Here is a 22,962-nt window from a genome sequence, read left to right on the forward strand (position 1 = left end):
AGTACACACAGCTTACCCGCCGCTTTCATCCCATCACCAACTACTGTACATGCTGTCTCAAATCCACAAAATATCATTCTTTAATCAGTATTTGTTTTGTTTCACTTCAGAGGCAAAATTATACAATATCAAAACTTGCTGGCAGAGAATATCTCTTGAATTAAAGTTGATTATTCTCACTCAACTGGAAACATTTATTTATTCATTTGGTGAGATTTATGCTTAAAACAAGGAAGATAAACTATATATTCTCTCAAAACTCTTTTTTTTTTTTTTTTTTTACTTCCTTATTGCAGTTTTTAACTCAAGCTAAAAACATCAAAACACTAATTGCTGGACATAAAATAAACATTAACTGACATAACTCAATATATATATATATATATATATATATATATATATATATATATATATATATTCATTTTCATTTAGTTTAACTTGATTTGATGTAGGCGTGAAACTAAAAATTATAAATGAATAAAAGCTATATTCGAGGGAAAATACATTAAACTAAAAACTGACAAACAATTTACCTCAAATTAATTCCAAATATTAATAAAAAGGTATAATAGTCTCTAAATGATACTATAATAACACTGCTTATTGAGGATATTTTGATATTTTAACTGTAAAACAAGACACAAATACTGATTAAAAACGTTTTTGGTTACACTTTATTTGGTAACACTTTGTTTCAGTGTCCTTGTTACACATGTTACATGTACTTACTATAGTAATAACAGTAAATTATGCATAATTACAAGTAACTAACCCTAATCCTAACTCTAACCCTAGAGTAAGTACATGTAGTTAATTATTATTACTCAGTACTTAAATGTATAATCACACTGTAACACTGACACTTTAAAATTACATTCTACTTGCTCAAATAAGTACTGAGTAATATTAGTTAACTACATGTACTTACTATAGAGCTATGGTTAGGGTTAGTTACTTGTAAAAATGCATAATTTACTGTTGTTTCTACAGTAAGTACATGTAGTAACGTGTAACTACATCACCTTAAAATAAAGTGTTGCCAAGTATTTTTTTGTTGTTGCAGTGACTGTATCGTACCATACTGATATAACAGTGCACTACACTTAAACATAATGTGCAAATTAATTCATTCAAGTACTGTGAGCAAAATACCTACAATTCTGAAGGATGTGTCAAGACTGAAGGCAACTAATACACTTTCACTCCCCGAGTCTGTTTGACAGTGTGATACTGGGAAACAGGAAGGCAGGTATAGGCTGGCGAGCCGTCAGTTATGTGGTTTCGGAAGGGAAAGCTGTGTGTACCGACCCGGGCCGGGTTTCCCAAAAGCATCGTAAGTAGATCATAGAGGCCATAATGGTTGGCCATCGGTTTACTCTCGGGGATGCGTCACATCCAGTGTAGACAGCATCACTGATCATAATGGGTTCTACTGGCTTTTATCGCATCGCTTTGCGCCGCTCGAGTCCGGCGTAGACACAATGCTTTCTGGGAAATACAGCCCTGGTCTGATCATTCACCACTGATGATGACATTCATATTGAACATGAATCATGAGAACTATGATAAGGCACTTGAATGATATTTCCCTACCAGCCCCATCGGCACAACGAGAGGGTTGTTTTGGTCATCCACGTCTACATCCAATTACAGAAAACTGGATTGTTTTCACTTCATAAAGGGTTCAGTATTGTTCTGTTTTTTTTGTTCTCTTCACAATATTCGACAGTATAAAATATCGAGTAGTAAAAATATACGTTCTCTGGAGGATCATAAAAGTGTTGTTTCTGTACATGTTTTCTTTTTGTCACTCTTTGAACTTTTATCTACAAATTTCATACATTTGTACAGCAGATAGGCAAGCATGGCTTATACATCCTCAGAGAGGCTTGTTCACTGAAAGTGTCGGATTGTTCCGGAAGGGAGATCGTCGTCTTCTTCTTCTTCCGTGATTTCAGCCGTCTCACTGAAATCGCTTCTCAAACGGTGTACCGGGTTGCGATGATGCGATACAGAGGTGCATGCACCGTTCACACCGTCATGCGTTACATTCAGACTCATTACCGTAACTGCAGGATCACCGGAGCGGTCCGTTTCCTCAGTGCCGTCATGGAGCTGTCGGGTTTCGACAGCGGACTGGGATCGCTGAAGGTCTGGCTTTGATTTAGAGGGAGCGGGGCAAATCATTATTGCTTATTGCTTACAAAGAGTGCAGATCTACTGCGGCAGGAGCGTCTCCGTGTCCAACGAGTGCAAGCTGTATATCCACTGCCTGGGACAGCTCTTAGATACTCTTTTTTTTTTTTTTTTTTTTTGTTGTCTTTCATTCATTCATTTTAGGGCAGAGATGTGATCTGCAGGCAGGTAATGGGCAGGTCATCATTGGGTGAAGAGGTCAGAAGGTCAGGGGTTAGTTGCCAGTGGTGGCTGAGTGGGTTAGAGAGACAAACGAACAGAAAAGGGGGAGGGAAACAAGGAAAGGAGGAAGGAAACAAAAGATAGAGGAGATTAGTTTCAGCTAGTGAAAGCAGGATGACAATATGAAAAGCATTTATAAACCGATCACAAGAACAGGCTCTTGATTCAGTCGAGTCTCCCCACAGCACAGCTTTGAAGGCCGGGACGTTTTTGAGCGACGGCCAGCTTATTTTTTTCGGTCTAGTCGGATGCTGTCGGTGAGATAGAGAACTCTGATTGGCCGTTCAGTTTGGCGAACGAGAAGTAATGAAAGCGAGCGAAGAAGTCAAGACGGCACAGACAGAAGGCTGTTATAATTTTACGCCATCTTACCAGAGCATTCGAATATGTTCATAATAACATGAGACGACTGCAATGAAAACAAGTGATCAGCGTGATTGATATTTAAAATGGTAAGCAAGCGCTCTAGTTTCGGTTTCACTTTTTGAATGATGAAAATAGACTATTGATATCTGATGCTGATATGGACAGATATTTACTTAGGCAGCACAGAACACTCATGCTAGTCGCCTTTAGTCATTTTGGTGCGTCCAAGCGCAACGTTTTGTCCGAGACGCAGCCGACGAGAGGCGACAACACAGTCAGCTTTCTTCGCCGCTAGTTCTTTGACGTCAGCTTGGTGTGTCCCGGGCTCTCAGTGCTAGACATAAAACGCATTTAGCTATGCTAAATTTAAGTGTAGATTTATATGAAAACATTTAAGGTGTAATTCTATATTAAAATATTTATTTATCCCATCTTAATATGAATTTGTTCATTTATAAGTACGCCAAATATAGGTTTCCCCAAAACTGTATTATCGCACAGCTCTCTATATGAAGTTGAATATATATTAAATCCAACTTTATCTGCATACATCCAGTACAGTCACGTAAAGCAATCCATACTATATAGCAAATCTCTTGCTTGTATTGGCGCAAAATGTAAAGTATATTATAATCTGCTAATATACTAACATGTCATAAACGTTAACATCAGGGGCCAGTTGCATGAACATAGCCACTAGACAAGCAACTTCCCACTAGGCCACTAGGATTTTCTGTAAAGCTGATTTGAAACGTATTTTGTGAAAAGTGCTATACAAATAAATTAGGCGGGACTTTCTGTTGGTTCGTCCAATTGAAAACAGGGGAAATATTCAATAAACCCGTTTGAAAACAAACATTTGCGACTAAATGACTTCAGCTTTAACTAATTTGATCATTAATTGCACGAAACTTTTGCTGTGGGTTGACTGAATGTGAGAGCCGTGGAAGAACTGTTGGTCTTCATCTTTGTTATATAATAAAATCATGAGGTAAAAGCATATATCCTGACAGGTCACGTGTTAAGAAGGAAGAAATCAAGAGAGAAAACACTCAGGAAATACAAAAGAATACAACAGTGATAAATGTGTCTAATGGTTAGTAGCAGTCAAGTGAATGGACAGACTGAAGGAGCGGTCACACTAGGCTTAAGCGTGACAGGATATGATTTTTGATTTGTCCAGGAGAGATTCAAGATCAGATGTTGGCTTTGGATCTGGAGTGCATTATCTTAAACCAATGAATTGTTAATAAATAATAATGCATTCAAATGATTTGTTAGAGCCAAGAGATCAATCCAACATTAGCTCCTCTATCTTTTCGCTATTTGACTTCAAACCTGAACTTCGGTCCACGGTGAAAGACAGATCTTCTGCGCATACGCTGAGTCTAGTGTGAGCGCTCATGAGAGAAGAAGCCGCTGATGAAATGAGAGGAGATCTGAAGAAGGTCGGTGAAGGTCACATGACTGCTATTAAACACTCGAGCATTAAGACGGCAGTTGCGACGGAGATGGAAGATCAATGCTTTCTTGTTGAGAAATTTAGTCAGAAATAATTTAGGTCCAAAACAACCGCTGGTGCCTTTTTTTGTTTTCAATTCAATAAAACTTTTTATTGCCTTTTCAAATTCCTTTTCGTTCTATGTACAACAACATAAAAATCTTGGCCTTAATGATACAAAGCAACACTACAAGGTATTTTCTAGCATAATAGCCATGGAAATTCAAGCTGCGGGACTTTTAACCTTTACCCTCAGACTATCACAGGACACATAATATAAAATGCTTTTGCATATAAACATTGAAAAAGTCTTATCATTCATATATAAAGCCCTAACATATATCCAAAAATATAGGAAATTTTCTAACATGGTGCTATAAAGCTGCTATGATGCATATTTTTCTTTCCTACAAATAGCCCTCTATAATACCATTACTATCTGTTCCAAAATACAAGTAAAATTTGACAATTCATATACATTCCTGCTTTATATATTTTTTTTAGATATATATTTTTATAGATATTTTAAAAGCCACAAGTAAATACTATTTTCTTTTCAACAACAAAAATAAAAATAAAAAGAAGCTTACAGTAAAACATAAAAAACCGTATCAAGTGGAGTTTTTTTTTCTTTTCTTAAATGCATTTCTACCCTCGCACATCCGCAGAGTGGCGCTGACACTAACGTCCACTCGCGGCGACAGATTCGACAGGTTCACTTCAGTTTCGTGCTCTGAGGTGTGATGTAGCTTTCACTTTTTCAAAAAGAGATGAATGTTTCTGATGTATTCAGTGCAAAATAAAAGGCTTGTGCCACATAGAAACACTTTATCAAACGAGGCAAATATCGACAGATGGAAATAATAATAACAATAAAAATAAGTAAACAGCTGAAATAAAAAAACGTGATTCGTGTGGTCCAGTACAAATGCACAGATTGGAAATCTGGAAGTTCTGTGCAAATGGGTTCTCAAAAGTAGATTTTCTTCAAAGCAGTAGTTCCATTATATAAAAACACGTATAGCACAAAAAAAGGATGTGAAAAACAAAACATTAAAAGAGAGGAAGCGACCTCAGTCTCTGATCTGCTTGATAACTGTGGTCATAAAACATCTGTATCGTCGACCGTGTGATTTCACCGAGTGCGACACGTTTCTGGATCAACGTCTTCGAACAACGTTCCAATCAGCCAATCGGATTTGAGGGACGAGTTTACAGTTTATGTCAAGTTTGGGCTTATAACCGGGGTTAGGTGCTTCTACATCAGTGTTATTCACCCGTCAGTGAAGTTATGGGCGGGGATCGGGTTAGGACTAAATATTCGGACAGGAACGTCAATGACCCAGGAACATGTCTTACTAGGCAAAATCACTGTGACCACACACACACACACACACACACACACAGTCTAACCTGCGCCGACTGAATTTATATGTAATAGATGCATGTGAACAGGGACATTTCAGAGTTTACAGTTTGTGGAAATACTGAGATATACTGAGATAATGCTGAGGTGATTATTGTCAAATCATTATCCACCTTAATGAATGGACTAATAAAATCTTTTAGGATTAATGTAATTATTTTAAACATGCGGTGGGGTCCAAATTGAAATTAAAATTCAAAACCATTTTAAGCCTGGAAATAAACAATGATTTATGATTAATATTAAGATTTATGATAAACGTTATGAAGCTCTTCTCTTCTTTCTCGCTGCTCACTAATGTTATATTCTCAACATTAAACTCAAAATGTTACTCTGAATACTTAAGTTGTATATTTTATTAAATAAAAATAGAGCATTTTCACTATGAATTGCCACTATATAGCCTATTTTTTTTTTTTAAAGAATTTAATAATTCAACATTTTTTCTAATAATTTTATAACTAATTTACATCACAAAATCCATCAGCTCAGTTAGTGATACAGACAGACTTTGTCGATAGACCCCTTTAGCGACTTTTTCTTTTCTTCAAAAAAGCAACTAGCAACGAATCTAGTGACTTTTCACTAGTCACTATATCATACTCTTTCCATTGTCTGACAGGAAATATGCAAATGAGAAGAGCTTTATTGGACATTTGGCTATATAAAGTATTAAAATCCAGTATGTGAGCATGGATTACGGGATTACTCATTACGCTACTTTTTGAGCAGGCTTTAACTCCTTTCCACTAAAAATATTTGGCGACACTGGATACAGATGATATCCATTACACAAGACTGCATACCATTACAATTTTGATAACTGTCAATCAAATCTCATTTTTACATTAGTACTTAAATAGATCTTAACCAATTAAATGATAGATAATAAAATGGTCAAATTAAACAGGCTGTGCCCATATTATTTATTACACTTATTGATTCACACAAGGTGAAAGAGATTTAGCAAAGGCCATCTTTCCTTTCTTTAAAGCTGAAGTGTGTGAGTTCTGCACCCCTAACATCATAAAACAGAATTACATAAAATAATAATGTCTGTTTTCAAACATGTTTCTCCTCCTTCATATATTCCGCCACTGGTCAAGTCAATGTTGCTGTGTTGGGCTGGTCGGGATGCTCATGGAAAAAGATCTCAGTCTTTACACATTTCAGGGGAATCAATCTGAGAATGGCTAACTCATAATTGTGATATTTGAACAAAATGACACACTTCAGCTTTAAGGTTTTCATAATAATGGCATTTTTCTGTTTGTTCTGAAAGCCCGTAACCTATTGATAGCGAACACGCATTATTGCTATCGCTGCGATTTCTATTGTATCACATGTACTTATCAACAACCACTTTAGCTCATATACAAAGGACAAGTTCATGATGAGATCTATTCAAATGGTGTCCAAATGTTTCAAGAGTCAAAATATATAAAAGCTGATTTACTGTTTGCATAACTAGAGAAAACTAAAAATTTGTGGTAATTGGGTGAATAAAGCCCATGTTCACATGAAAAGATCCATTATTTGTCATCAACATCATGCTGAAATCATAAGGTCATCAAAATAATGGAATGAAGTCAACCACTCCACCTGCGCAGGAAAGACCACATATACATGAGTGTGTGTGTGCACAGGAACTGAAGGGTTCAGAACAAACACACCTCATTAAATGGCACGTCTTTTAACATGCTCAAACCGCACATGCTTCACAACAGATCAGGACCGGCAGTGAGTGTCTACTGTGATGAAGAGAAGCACATGAACTAAACTAACCTCTGTCTGCGGTCACTACCCTTTGGTAAGGATGGACGCGCAATTCGTGCCTTCGAACTTTAGCTGTCACCGCACCTGCTTGGATTGCAATAACATCACCAGAAAACACATCAACATCAGATCAGTCAAACCTCACAGTCTCCATCACACGTGTGTTGACAAATGCAAATCATTTAAATTATACAAGTTAAGGCACAAATAATACTTTTGTAAAAGTTTGTACAAAATTCAAACATGGTTCGTTTATCCCCAGTGGATCTTGGGGTTTTTGCGTGGCTTGGACGCGGGATCACAGACATTATACTCTCACCGGGAAGCTTTACTACTCACGTAATCTTGCGCAGGAGCGACAGTGTTTTTAAATATAATACTGATAAAGTCCCTCTCTGAGATAAGGCACAGAGAGAACAACATTTAGGCACATCTGCTGGAGTACAAAAAAACAAAACAAAACAGGAGAATAGAAATGTACGGCAATGAATTAAGTGATTAGTAAAGCAGAACAATCGATTTTTTTTTTTCTCTCTCCTTCCGGTCCACACACAAGCGTAGCAGTCAGCGGCACAGTCCCGGGGAAACGTGTGAGCATGGAGGCGTGTGTATGGCATTACAGGTACAGTCTCTGCGGGCTCTGGGAATAGCCAGTGTAAACGAACAGGAGTGTGTCGGACTGACTGCTAGGCCAGATTCATGCTCGGGAACAAACGTCACTCAAAACCAACAAGGCAGCTGTGAAACGAAAGCGTGTGAATGTTAACACTCAGATGGGACGAGGGGCGCAGTGGGGATCCCGGGAAAGCGCTTTTAGGCTTTCGTGGGGAAAAGCCACGCCTAAAGGATGAAGGAAGGGAACGGGAAATTAGTGGCGGGAAGCGACACGCACCGCAGTCGGACGGAGCGCGTTCTAGGACAGTTTGTGAGACGATGGCAGGCGATCTCAGTGAAACCAGGTCGTCATACACCACTGTTCAACAGGACTGGGGTCAGTACTAGTTTTTTCATGTTTTGAACAAGGCTGCATTTATTTGATCAAAAATACTATAAAAACAGCAAATATTATTACAATTTTAATATGTCATTTATTCCTGTGATCAAAGCTGAATTTTCAGCATCATTACTATTATTATCAATGTTGAAAATTTTTTTTTTTTTTTTTTCAGGAATCTTCAATAGAAAGTTCAAAAGAACGACATTTGTTTGACTATTTACTGTCCCTTTTGATTCAATTTAATGCGTCCTTGCAAAATAATTAATAAGTATTTAATAATATTACTATTATTTAATCATACTAATATTATTTAAGAACAAAATTCTTTAAAAGAACCCTTTTGAACAGTATATCTGCGTCATAGTTCAACCAAAAATCTAAAGAAATTTTTTATTTTGCATGAAGTTGTTAAGATATTTTGCATTGTGACAAAAGTCAAATAAGAACATATTGTCATTACTATAATGCATCTGGGTGTTTTGCTTTAGACTTTTTGGTAACACTTTACAATAAGGTTTCATTAGTTAAGATAGTTAACATGAACTAATAATGAACTGCATGTATATAGCATTTACTAATAATGTTTATTTTAACATTTACTAATACATTATTATATCAAACATTGTAGTTGTTAACATTAGTTAATGCACTGTGAAATAACATGAACAAACAATGAACAGCTAACTAACATTAACAAAGATTAATAAATACTGTAACAAATGTTTTGTTAATTTTTAGTTCATGTTAGTTAATACATTAACTAATGTTAACTAATGAAATCTTATTAAGCTACATTTAAAAAAAAAATAATCCTCATGATTTTAAATCACAATAGATAAAAACTATTGAACTAAACCTGTAATACTTCAGTGTAACAAATACTACAATATGTAAATACTTTATAAACACAGCTGAAATGGTCTCCTTAAGCATGTGGTTTGAAACGGGCCTCACAGTGATTAGAAAAATGTCACCAAAAGTCCAAAAAATAATGTTACAATGCAAAAAATCTGATTTGTGGTAAACTATGACCCTGACACGTTCTTAACAGGCTTAACAAAGTAGAAAGGTTTATAAGCTGGAAATGTCCTTGTGGTGTGATTATATATTGAAATATACAATTATATAAAATATGTAATGTCGCTTAAGATTTTAAGCCAAATTGCCCCACCAACGTGCGTTAAACTGTCCTAAAACTGCTCAGTGAACAGCCTGGCCTCAACAGATGCCCGTTCTCAGATAGTCTCCCCTCACAATTTAAGCAGCCCCCATTCGACCCCCACTGTCCCCTCACCATCCTCATGTTGCCCCTCCTGATGCCCCTCACCCTGATGTGTCCCGCTCAGACTGAGGGATGGGGGTCATCCAGAAAGGCTTGTGCAGCAGTTTGGGGCTCAGTGCTTTGTCTCCCTCATCATTGTACACACAAAAAAACAAACTAAAACATCACATTACAGATAAAAAAAACAAAAAAGTACAAAACCAAACACAGAAAAACAAAAACCATGATTTAAAGAAACAGACAGAATGAAAGAGGCCGGGGAGTACAGCCAGTCCGATAACAGGAGGCGGAGCAGGGTGGGGCGTGTCTGCGGTGTGGGGGCGGGGCTTGTCGGAGGGGGCGGGGCAAAGAGGGGCACTTTAAAAGGGAGGCCGACCGGTTGGCTCTCCGCGCTGGACTGTGATGGGAATGTGACAGGTCTGAAAGCCCAGGTAGAGGGGCAGCTCTTCGGCCTTTGAGGACGCTGTATAGGTCACACAAGAAAGAAGACAGGGTGAAAACCTCTCCAAAAACACCCTTCCATCTCTTATGGGGCGTTCACACATACAGACATTATATCACTCTTACTACCGCTTTAATGGTTCTGGTGGGCTGTTCACAGCTTTTAAAAATTTGATCACAAAAGCAATATGCAGGCCGTGAAAACAGGAATCGGTTTACTTGCACACTAAGAATATTCTTAAATGTGAATTATAGCAGTGCATTATAAAAGCTGGACGATTATCAATGAATGAATCAAACCTAGAACGCCAATCATTTCTGAGATGCTTTCTGACATGCCTGATATTTGTTTTGTAAACAAATGTAAATTTTACAGGAATTTACTTTTATGTTTAACAAAAATAGCTATATTTTAATAAATTTTTTATGTATTTATCTAAAACTAAAATCAAAGCATAAACATATTTTCATTACTTGAAATGAAATAAACATTAACTGCAATAAAATTTTAATTAAGTACTAAAATATATAACACTACATAAACTAAAACTTAATAAAACTATATAGACATATTCTTAACACTTTACAATGATTAGTTAACATTAATGTATTAACTAACATGAACTAACAATGAGCAATACATTTATTGATGTATTTGTTAAACTTTGTTAACATTATTTAATAAAAATCCAGCTGTTCATTGTTTGTTCATGTTAGTTTACAGTGCATTAACTAATGATAACAAATACAACTTTTAATCATTTGTTAGTAAATGTTGAAATGAACATTAACAAAGATTAATAAATGCTGTAGAAGTGCAGTTCATTATTAGTTCATGTTAACTAATGAAACCTTATACTAAGTGTTATTTAAAAATAAAAACTAATAAAAATGACAAAAGACACCACTAAATTACTAAAATTTTAACTAAAATTAAATGAAATAAAAAATTCTAATATTAACCAAAACCTATAATAGTTTAGTTTTTTTTTACCCAAACCTCCACTTGTGTTATTTCATCGTGATGACTTACTATTTTTAAAATGTGGAAATAATTAAGTTGCAAATGGGTAACATTTATGTCTCTCTTGTGGCATTGCATCACTGCTCATTTGCATAAAGATGCTTTTTTCCTCAGCTTTGCTGCACCACTGGTCACGCCCACACGGTGGCCACGCCCACACTGGCCACGCCCACACGGGTTACTGGATATCGCCAAATTAAAACATCTGACTTCCAGCTGCCCAGTTCTTGCAAAATCGCTGTACATGTGAACGGCCCGTCCTTCCCTCCACCCATAGACAGTGTAACGCCGAGACTGTCCTATAAGGACCGTGCTGTGAACCATCCTGCTTGAGACCGGCTCAATAAACATGCTTATTGGACAGTAGCTAAACCCTCCTTCATCTGCTCTAATTGGACACGCTGCTCTTGGCATTGGGACGGGCTATTTGTCGCTTCTCAACTTAACACCGTGCCTTTGGGAGAAGCCAGTGTTAAACTGGCAGAATGCTGTTGGAAACATGATATTCATAATCGGCTTTTCTCAAGTGCTTTAATGAAGCCATACAGCTTGTGTGGAGTGGAGAGGACAGGGCTTTTGAGAGAGAGCGCTCTCATTATTCATATAAAGCCAGTAGAGCACTTAAAAGGCAAATCATTTATGCAAACATTTCTTAAAAGGATTTTTTCTTCTTTTTTTTGTGATGAGCGAGGACTTTTTTACGACGCTAAATGGATTATATGGAAAAGGCTTGATGTATTGTTGTTTCTGTTTGTATATTACTGCGTATTACGTGCTTCTGCGACAGCAGAGGCTGGTTGTGCTGGTGGCCTTAACGCGGGAAACGAGAGGCTTTTGGTTGGTGTAGGAGGGCAGGTTTTGGGTGTGTTTATGTTGGAGGATATTTTAGAAGAAGGCATAGGGAAGCGGTGGGCGGTGTGATCAAATCTTACATCACAGTATGAGACATGTTATATCCCGGTAATGTATTATATCATAATATACATCCTCTTATTTCATTTTTATATGGAATTTCATGTACACAAAAGATCAGGGGCCGAATTCACAAAACATTAATAAGAATACAATTATTTTTAATGCCTATTTTCTTTTTCTTTTCATTAAAAAATGTTTTTGTTTTTTTCAAAGTTCACATTACTGGAGAAAATGTCAGTCTTTCTACTTTAAAATGTCATGTTTACTTCAATGTGTTACTTGCCATTTCTTTGTAATTAAATTTACAAGACATTTTTTAAGTGAAAAGGGGAATAAAAATCCAACAGCAAGGATTACAGCTGAAAATGGTTATTTTGCGGCTGACTTTATTGCTTATGCATTTGTAGGAGTTTCCCTTTCAGATGCAACATTTATGTGAGGAGAGTATTTAAATGAATCGTACAAGCTGATTTACTAAGGTTTGCGCTCGTCAATTTACTGGTATTTGCACCATTATTTACCGCTTCAAAAAAGCATGTCTTAAACCAGACACTAGTTTGCGCTGCTCTTGGTAGATTGTGTTGGTCATTACGGAAATGATCCGGCTAACCTCTTAAGGTTAAATATTTTATTAACAATAGTATGCACATGTTATTATGATTATTATGGTGATCTGCAGGCAGCGGCAAAAGACGGTCTTTGGGGTGTTTTTCATCGAGCTAATCAGCGAGTCTTCAGCAAGAAATGCCATAAAATCAGAAAATATGTGAAAACCTTTTGAGCATTTTTCAAGATCGATCCTTATGCTGCGTTCACACCGAACGCGAATTGAGCGTCTTGAGCGAGTGATTTCCATGTTAAGTCAATGTAAAGGTGCATTGACGCACGTCTGGAGGTCCGACGGCGCGACAGATGCGTTTAGCGCGGCGTGATGGATGTGATTTCGAATTGAGCGTCTGGCGCAATACGCGCAATTATGCACGAGTGATTTTATTTGGTGCTTTTTGTGCATTCACGCGTTTGAAGCGCATTTGCGTCTGAAACCAGAGTTGAAAAATCTGAACTTTGGCGTCTATTCGCGCCGCGTTACCCCTACGCCGCTGTTCTGCATCTCTCGATGAATGCTCGATCAACATCAGCCATCTTGCAAACAGACAACCGCCTAGCACTTGCCCCTCCCACAAGAAGCGAATTTCGCCTCAAACGTGCGTCTATTTCGCTTCAAATGCTCGCTTTATACGCGCGTCCAATTTGTATTTGTATTTATTCATAAAGTGTTTCGCTAAGTTGAGATGTTGATCGGCAACCGTAAACAACCAAAACTGCTTCAAATTGTGCAATATAAGTTTTAAGCTCTGTATTTTCACATGTTTATTCCATATTTCTCTATGATACATGTAAATAAGGAAAAGCAAATATATTTACTGCGGAATAGCAAAATGTCACAAGCTAAATATCATCATACCGCCCATCCCTATCGTACGGCCATGGTAGACATGGGAGTCCATCAGGGCTTGACTTTTTGTGGCTACTGTGGCTAATGGGTTTCCAAAGTTACTTGCCTCACAGCATTTTCATTGGCCACGTGGGGAAAATCTGCCATATGGATATTTTTTACATTATTTTATCATTTGTCAGCAGGTACATTAGGATGCTGTCACTTTAAGACCTGATGCACACATCCATTATACTGTTACACATGCGTTTTCTATCTCAACTGTTTACGTTCACTTAAAACATAACTGACTGAGTTTACGTGAATACTTGCCAATACAGACATTTTGACATTATTTTGTGTGTATTTGACTGTTTAGGCGCAATAAACAGCGACTCCATTTAGCACTGAGAGGAGGCTTTACGTCCGCGCGCTTTGGGTGTGAGCACAAAATCTGCGGGAATGCCGAAATTCAAGCCCTGTAACACCAACGATATTTATCTGGGGCAAATGAAGCGAGTGAGTGAGGGGAGGCGGGTTTGTGTGTCACTCGCTGTCGGAGAGATGAGAGAGAGAAATTTGTATTTGTATTTGAAATTTGTATTTCAATATCGATTTGTATCGAAAAATCTCTATTTTTGACAACACTACATTGCACTTAGATTATTAATTCAGATGCCTTTTCAAAAGTGAAAAATGTTTATAGGCCTATTATACATAAAATTCAACCCACCAAAGTGGCTAGTAGGAGTGACTGCATTACACGCCACTGCTGAAATCCACCAGCATTCGGCGGGTTGGTGGGGGTTAATGTCAAGCCCTGGAGTCCACGGGCCATGCTGAAAGGGTCTGGTTGTGGTGAGACTTTGGCAAGTGTGGCTATGCTTACCTAACACCCCGCTGGAGTCGATGGGATACTCCAGAATGGAGGTGGCGGGGCCCAGTGTGTAGGGGTAATCGTAGGGTGTGGCGTAGATCAGGCCTGACTCTGGACCGGACTGCATTAGGGTGGCGCCTGCCGGGTGGGTGGAGCCGTTGGGCATGACGGTCTGGATCTGGCGGATGAGGGGCATGAGGGTCGGCCCCGCGGGCGTAGGCGTGCGCAAGGTCGTGGGCGGCAGGACAGGTGCTGGGCCGGTGATGATCCGAGGCGCCTGGGCGCTCGCTGCAAGAGAGAACGCAAGGGCAGCTGCGGTGAGCGGAAAAATGCGAGGGTGGGGGTGGATGAAGACGGGTGGGGTCGGGACAAAAAAGACAAAAACAGTTAGAACCATGCACAGGCAAACACTGGACACAGAGCATGACAGCAATGCTAAAGCTGTTCAGCTATTCATTAGTAAACAATGCCAGCGGACTCGAAACAATATCGCACTCCTGCAGTTCTACAGGCCTCAGTACTATTTACTCAAGCAGCAAAGCGAGGAGGAGGATGTCACAACATCCAGTAAATTAAGGAAACATTGTTTTCACAGATAGCAGAGCATGTTCTCAATTCTTTCAGTTCATTAGCTGCTCTTTGGACGTAGGCGCTAATTCTGGATCACAATACCGAGACACTTGTCAGAGGATTTATCAGGGAATCAGGGTTACTTGGATTACTGATTACCGAGAGCCGCACTTACAGAGGCTTCACACAATACTGTCTCTGTTTGCTAGCAGAGGAAGGGGAAGCTTACGTGATTTGATATTGGCATCTCTGTAGGTGCCGTTGAGAATGGCCAGTTCCATCAGTTGCATCTTCTTCAGACTGTCCTCTCCTTCGGCCTGTCGGAGTAAAGAAACGCGAAGAGGTCAAAAACATAAGCGTACTCTTTGCCACTGCTACTATTCACGCTGCAGCTGAAAGCATTTTCTAGTAGAACTTTATTACAGTCCTGTTCCCCACATACATACTATGCACTTATTATAGTAATTACAAAAACTGGGTAATAACTAGGACCCTTAACCGACCCCTAAATCTAACCTTAACCCATGTAGTTGCCTTATATTAACCAGTACTTTCTTAGGTAAGTAAACTGTAAGTACACGTACAGTAAGTGCACATACTGTAAAATAAAGTGCAACCCATTTTATTTTCTTCAAATCTAACAAAATCTCACATAGGTTTATCTAATGCTTGGCCAGTACATTTCAAGCACAAGGTTGTACATATTTAATATGCGTTCTTCCTCTGCTTCGGCGGTAATAAACCTCAGTTCTCCAGGGTGATCGAGTTTCCTTCAAAAGGACGTGCCATTAAAGCATGTGTTCAGGTAGCCAGCTATAAACATTTCGAGAGTTTAAATAACTCTAGGTAGCTACTAGCTATTAACTAAGTTAAAACTAATCTGCTCCGCCGTGACAATTATAGACAACCGAAAGAGAAAACTAATCATAGAAGACAACGACCTGCATTAATTCCCGAAATAAGCAGGGCTTGACATTAACACCAGCCAACCCGCTAAATGCGTGTGTATTTCAGCAGTGGTGTGTAACACAGTCACTCATACTAGCCACTTAGGCGGGATGAATTTCATATATAATATATATACACTATTCAATAGTAGCCTTTTAAAAAATCATCTGAAATAATAAATTAAGTGCAATGTAGTGTTGTCAAAAATATAGATTTTTTTGATACATATCGATACTGAATATCCGAAACACTTCCAATACTAATTTTCCGCAGAATAGACACACATAGACAGCGAGTGACACACAAACCCTCCTCCCCTCATTCACTCATTTCATTTGCTCTGGATGAATATTGTTGGTGTTACAGGGCTTGAATTTCAGTGTGATTGCGCATATTTGTACTAATTCCCGCAGACTTTGTGCTTACACTCGAAGTGCACGCACATAAAGCCGTCTCTCAGAACTAAATTGAGTTTTTTTCCGCTGCTTATTGCGCTTAAACAGTCAAATACACACAAAATAAGGTCACAATGCCGGTCTTGTTTTAAGTGAACGTAAACAGTTGAGAAAGGAAACGCATGTGTAACAGTATAATGGATGTGTGCATCAGGTCTTAAAGTGACAGCAGCCTAATGCACCTGCTGACAAATTATGAGATTATATAAAAAATATCTGTATGGCAGGTTTCCCTATGGTATCAATGTTAAAATTGTGGCCAGTGAAAATGTTTTTCTTTTTCTTTGGAAAACAACTAGACGCAGTGGCTGGTGAGCAAAAAAAGTTCATGTCAAATTCAGAGTATGGTTTACCACGCTTGGTCTTCGCATGACAATTTCACTTTTATTATGAACTGCGTTCAGACTCATTTTTGGAACGTAAATGTGAAATCGAGTTTTTCCAGCTATTTTCACTCATCACTCCATTCCAGATCTCCCAGCACAGTATTTGACGGCATCTTTTTAGCTTTTTAGAAGATTTTTATAGCGTATTCAGCGTATTAATTGATTTGTATTGTATATCTCCTCAATTTAACAAGTTTTTCTTTATGATCTATTAAAAAAAAGAAAGAAAGAAAGAGAAACGTTTAGCTTATTAAGAAAAGGGGGTAAGAGTCTTTGTTACACACGTTACATGTAGTTGCTTTAGTAATTACTATAAAATGTGCATAATTACATGCAACTAACCCTAAACCACACCCTAATCCTAACTCAAACCCTACAGTAAGTACATGTAGTTGATTATAATTACACAGTACTTAAATGTATAATCACACTGTAACACTGACACCTTAAAATAAAGGGTTACACTTTATTTTAAGGTGTCATTGTTACAGTGTAATTATATATTTAAGTACTTACTGTAATGTAATGTACTTACTATAGGGTTAGGTTAGGATTAGGATTTGGTTGAGGGTTAGTTGCATGTAATTATGCCTAATTTACTGTTATTACCATGGTAAGTACATATGTAACAAGGACACTGTAAAATAAAGTGTTACCTAATAAAGTGTAACTGAAAATGGCCATGCTTATTCGGACAGCCCCGTCCCTCACATCATGTCTGAGGGTCTCAGAGAGATCAGTGCTTCTCCCTCTCAGTGTGTGTGTGTGTGGCGTGTGGAGATGAGCTACAGTAACAGAGATGTATTTACTGCCCGGTCCCCTGCGCCCCCCCCCCCCCCGTCACCGCTGAAACACTGCCCGCTCTCTCCCTGTGCATCTAAATATCAATACTTTATTAAGTCAAGAGCCCGCTGATGAATAGAGTGGGACAGAGCTGTTATAAATCACTCTCTGTCTTTATTTAATCAGTCTAATGTGCTCTGTCCTTGAGACGCTGGCCTCTGAGAGCACACGTTCACTTATGAGAGCCAGAGAAAGTTGCGGGGAAAACTCTTTTCAGAGATGGCCTACATACTGTAGCAGAACTTAAGAAAGTAACGTTATGAAGTTATGAAATATATATGTTATTTCTTCCTGTGTTGTTGTTTTGATCTACACTACATCGTCCTGGTGAGTAGACATGCTTTATTAGTGGTGACAGATGACGGGACCGCAGGAGGCTACATCTCTTGTTTTGAAAGCTTCAGGAGGGTGAATTGAGCTTGGTCTTACGGATAAAAGAGAGTATTCAATGGCTACGTTTATGTGGAGAGGAATATTAGCACGCTGCTCACTGCATTCTGAATCATGTAGAAAGGTTTTAGTTAGGTTTGTGGTAAAACTATTAGTCATGACTATTGTAAGACTAATGAGTAAAGAGTGATTTTTTGGTAACACCTAACATGAAATAAGAATGAACAGCATTTATTTATCTAAATGAATGTTAATTTCAACATTTACTAATACATTATTAAAATCAAAAGTTGTATTTGTTCACATTAGTTTAAGCACTCTGAACTAACTTTTTTATTATGATGATAAAAAAGATTTTTTATCAACTAACATAAACAAAGATTAATAAATACTGTAACAAGTTGTTAGTTAATACATTAACTAATGTTAACCAATGAAACCTTATTGTAAAGTGTTATTAAGATCTAAAATACAGTAAAAACTGTAATATTGTGAAATATTATTACAATTGAAAATAACTGTTTTCTATTTTAATACATATCTATTTTATTTTCATTATTTTAAAAACCAGTGTTGGGTTATTTATTACTAGCTACTAATGAAATCTTTAACAGTGTAATTAGATTACTGTACTAATTACTCTCTCTCTAGAAAAACATTGCATTACTTATTACTAATTGCTTTCTAAATCCTTTATCATCCTCAACCAGTTAAACAATACAAAGATATGAAACTGCTCTTTTCAAATAAATTATATAATATTTGCATAAATTATTCTTGAACTGATCAAAGTATTTAAATGGATTGAGTTATTTTAAAAAATATTAGACATTACATTTTGATGTTAAATCCACATCATTTTAATAGAATTGTTCATCTAGTTTTAATGCAATTACTTCAGAAGCAACTGTGTTTAAATTACAGAAAAATTAAGAGTAAAAGAAGAGTAACTTTACTTTTTCAAAGGAAAAGTAATTCAATTACAGTAATGAATTAATAAATAAAATATTTTCTTTGAATGTTCAAAAGAATAGCAATTATGTATGTCTTCACTGTCACTTTTGATCAATTTAATGTGTCCTTGCTGAATAAACATGTTATATTTTGCAAAAAACAAAACCCAAAACATTCCAAAATGTGCAGTTTAAAACCTAAACACATTTCAAGGAGGACTGTATCCCACAATGCAATGCACTCGACCTCCTGACTTTCCATGTTGAATGAACCACATAATATAACTGTGATTTTTAACACCTTTTTGTCAACTCATTTGATTGGAATGACAAAATGTAGGATATTTTTACACATCTTTACGAGATGATGAATTTAACAAATACAGTGTGGCATAATCATAGCATAATGAGCATAAATGTGGCATAATTACATTTCGAAACATTTTTGTTGTCTTGGCGTCAGATAATACTCCTATAAAACAGTCGGCAGCACACAGTGCACACTGTCCAGCACATTCCCAACACAACCACTGTTCAAAGCCTGCAGTTTCAGGTGCGAGCCAGTGAGAGGTGCTGTGATGTCATCAAAGCGTTCTGCGAAGGTTGAGGTTGGGATCTGGAGGGATGCTAACTGTCCCAGACAGTAATTTAAAATCCAGTTTGTATCATGTTCAGCACCACATATAGTGAATTTTCCAGTCTGCCATGCTTTTTGGCAGCCCATCCATTTTTCAACCTACAAATCAAAAACAGCTTTCTGCCATTGCGGGGTTCAATATTGATGACATCACTCGGGTTTTCACACTTGCCGGTAATGTATTCCCGCACAATCTCCCTCTTTCTGCTCTCAGTCACAATCGTTTCTTTCCCTGGCCTCTTCCTCTCCACTGTCCCTCTTTCATCCGCATCTCTCGCCCTCCTTCCATGACAGCGTTGCCGAGGGCTTTTCCTGCTCACGCAGTGAAACCGAGACACACTGACAGAACAAAGCCTCTCTCTGCAGCAGAGCTGATGGTTAATGCGTGAGTCTCTGCGTGCGAGCGCTCCAAGCCAACGCCTCTGGTCCTGATTTCCCTTTAATATATAGAGGACTCTGGGGTGGCTAAATCAAATTCTCGCCAATTGGCCACCGGGTTCTGACTAATTTTGCTTCGTTTTTCTTTCAGCCTGACGCCTACAGTGCGTTTCGATTTCTCCCATTCGCTTGTGGCCCGTCCGCTCTTCTTATCCTGTCTCTGTTACACTGAATGAACTGACCTTCACATTATCTGTGACTGCATGTTCATGTAAGGCGTCCTGAAGATATTCTGTCAAGTCTTGTTTGCTGCTATTCCACGTTTACACGTCTTTTGAAGCCGTATATGTAGCTGGTAAAATTTCAAACCTTTGTGATTGTATGCAGAGGTATCTTGTTATCGGATCTTGTCACATGCATTTGACTACTTCCAAATGTGCTTTGAGTGAACTTTGGTAACACTTAAGTTTATGGTCCAATTCTTACTTTTAACTAGTTGTTTATTAGCATGCTTGTTACTAGGATATTGACTGTTTATTTATACTTATAAAGCACATATAAATGCCTTATTCTGCATGATCATGTTCTACAATACCTAAACTTAACAACTACCTTACTAACTATTAATAAGCAGTTTATTGAGTAGTTAATAGTGAGAGTTGGACCCTAATCTAAAGTGTGATCAAAACTTTTACTACCGTTCAAAAGTTTGGGGTCGGTAAGATAAAAAAAGTTTCTTATGCTCACAAACACTGCATTTATTTGACCAAAAATACAGTAAAACAGTAATATTGTGAAATGTTATTACAATTTAAAGTAACTGTTTTAAAATGTAATTTATTCCTGTGATCAAATCTGAATTTTCAGCATCATTACTCCAGTCTTCAGTGTCACATGACCCTTCAGAAATCATTGTAATATTTCTTATTATCAATATTAAAAACAGTGCTGCTTCATATTTTGGTGTAAACATCAGGATTCTTTAATGAGAAGAAAGACCAAAAGAAGAGCATTTAATATAATAGACTTTAAAACTTTACAAATGTTTTTACTGTCAGTTTTGATCAATTTAGAGTACGTTTACATGACAACGATGCACTAAAAACGGAAATGTTCTTCCTTTACATTTTTCATGTACAGACGACAACATTGTCAAAATGATCACAGTTCACACGGATTCGCGAAACGACTAAAGAACGCTGTATTATTCATGCCAGGCCAGTAGATGGCGATGTCACTTTGTAAACAAACACTACGCGCCTATAGACAGTATCTTTTTCAAACTTGCACTTTGAAACCCATTTTCAGGCCCCAAAAACGTTTAAAACGCATAAAAGGTTTTCTGTTTTTAGTTGAAAACGGAGTCGTGTAAACGCCCCCTTAGTGCATCCTCGCTGAATAAATGTATTAATAACATAGTGACCCCAAACTTTTGAACGGTAGTGTATATTTAGAGCTGACCACTGTGATCGGATGACCCAATGATGATGTTAATACCATTTGTAAACAGTGCCTAAAAGTGCTTTGACACAGGCTCCACATAGGTCCAGGCAAAGAGACTAGAAGTGTGTGCGTTCAGGTCAAGCAATGTAAAAGGCTTTTAAAGTCCGCTTGCATAAAGAGGAATCACTCTGGAGCTATTCAGACTGGGATCACGATGACCTTTAGAACACAATGCCTGCCAGCCTACAACTTTCCATCATGGCCTGTCAGGTCTGCACCTTCATCTCTCTCTCTCTCTCTCTCTCTCTCTCTCTCTCTTTCTACAGTCTCCATAGGCATCTGCCTTCTGAAGGGTTGGTCACAATGACAGTGATTTAACCACTGGAGGTCATTGCGTGTCTGTGCTCTTGGTTGCTACTCAACTACATCAGTGTATTAACAGTATCATCGTTCACTTGCATCAAGTTGAACTCAACTTTGTTTAACTTTGTTGCATCGCCAACGGTCGTTGTCGCTCATCTCACTGGAAATCCTGAACTCTTATTAAAAATTAATGACTGCAGGTTGCTCTGTCATTGCAGCGTGAACGCCAGACTGTGTGATTCCAGCAATCCTATAAGATCACTACAAACCACACTGTATGACATCGATCTAACAAACTTGGACATGTATGTAGACTGTACGATGATGACACCTGTTGAATCATACGACGCAAGTTAGTATAGAAGAATAAAACGTCATCAGCATGTGCTAGTGGTAAACAAATAGAGCAAGAGTTTAGTTTTTAATGTGCACTGAAAGAAAGAGGAGAATATGGACTAGGGAAAAGAGGCCAACTTGTAATGACAATTTCGCAAATGGAGCTTGAGGTAATAGTTTTAAGTTTTAGCGCAATGTAAAGTTGATCAATACGCCATTTCGTGTTTAATTTTTCTTGGCTAGTCAGTAGATGTAGGTCGTAGCAGCAAACACACTGTGAGATGATCATGTTAAATTAATGACACATTATCGAAGGCTATCTTTGGTCTCAAGACCGTGAAAACGGACGTCTTTAAACCTCTCCCAGTGTACGATGTAGGAGCACTGTTTATGAGCCACGACCACAGGAATCACCATGATTGGTCATCTTTTGCCTGGGACAGCCCAAAATCAATGTGTACGGTGGCATCCTAACTGAAATGGATCCTCTTAAGTGACGGATATGGAGCGTTCTACATAGGCAACGACTCAACACAACACTCAAACAGTGAAGCACACTGGAGACTCAACCCACATCTGAAGTTAGCATGCTGATCACTCTACAGTGTGATACTCTAAAAGGCATACTAAGATGTACAGTAGCACTCACAAATAGTGAGAAAAATAGTCCATTTTAAACAGTTGTGCTGCTTAATGTTTTTGTGGAAATCTGGAATTTTTGGATGAATAGAAAGTTCAAAAGAACAACATTTATTTGAAATATAATTTTTTGTAACACTACAGTAAAAGTCTTTACTGTCAC

General features: G+C 37.8%; 1 protein-coding gene across 4 annotated transcripts in view; it reads right to left on the reverse strand.

Moving 5' to 3' along the window:
* Positions 1 to 2,306: 2,306 nt before the first annotated feature.
* The window catches only part of qkib (QKI, KH domain containing, RNA binding b), a 105,975-nt gene continuing 85,319 nt past the window's right edge, over positions 2,307 to 22,962 (reverse strand). Inside the window, exons 5-8 of one of the 4 annotated variants that reach the window (XM_084392139.1) lie at positions 15,258 to 15,345; positions 14,471 to 14,770; positions 7,497 to 7,574; positions 2,307 to 2,427 (exon numbers count right to left, since the gene is read on the reverse strand). In XM_084392139.1, the coding sequence (XP_084248265.1) occupies positions 2,411 to 2,427; positions 7,497 to 7,574; positions 14,471 to 14,770; positions 15,258 to 15,345 (483 nt within the window). In that variant the 3' untranslated portion in view covers positions 2,307 to 2,410. Of the gene's footprint in view, positions 2,428 to 7,496; positions 7,575 to 9,897; positions 10,230 to 14,470; positions 14,771 to 15,257; positions 15,346 to 22,962 lie in introns of those variants that run through there. The other 3 variants (XM_084392141.1, XM_084392138.1, XM_084392140.1) reach the window with 3 other exon arrangements.

Source organism: Rutilus rutilus (assembly GCF_951802725.1).
Source record: "Rutilus rutilus genome assembly, chromosome: 20".
In the NCBI taxonomy this organism is placed as follows: domain Eukaryota; kingdom Metazoa; phylum Chordata; class Actinopteri; order Cypriniformes; family Leuciscidae; genus Rutilus; species Rutilus rutilus.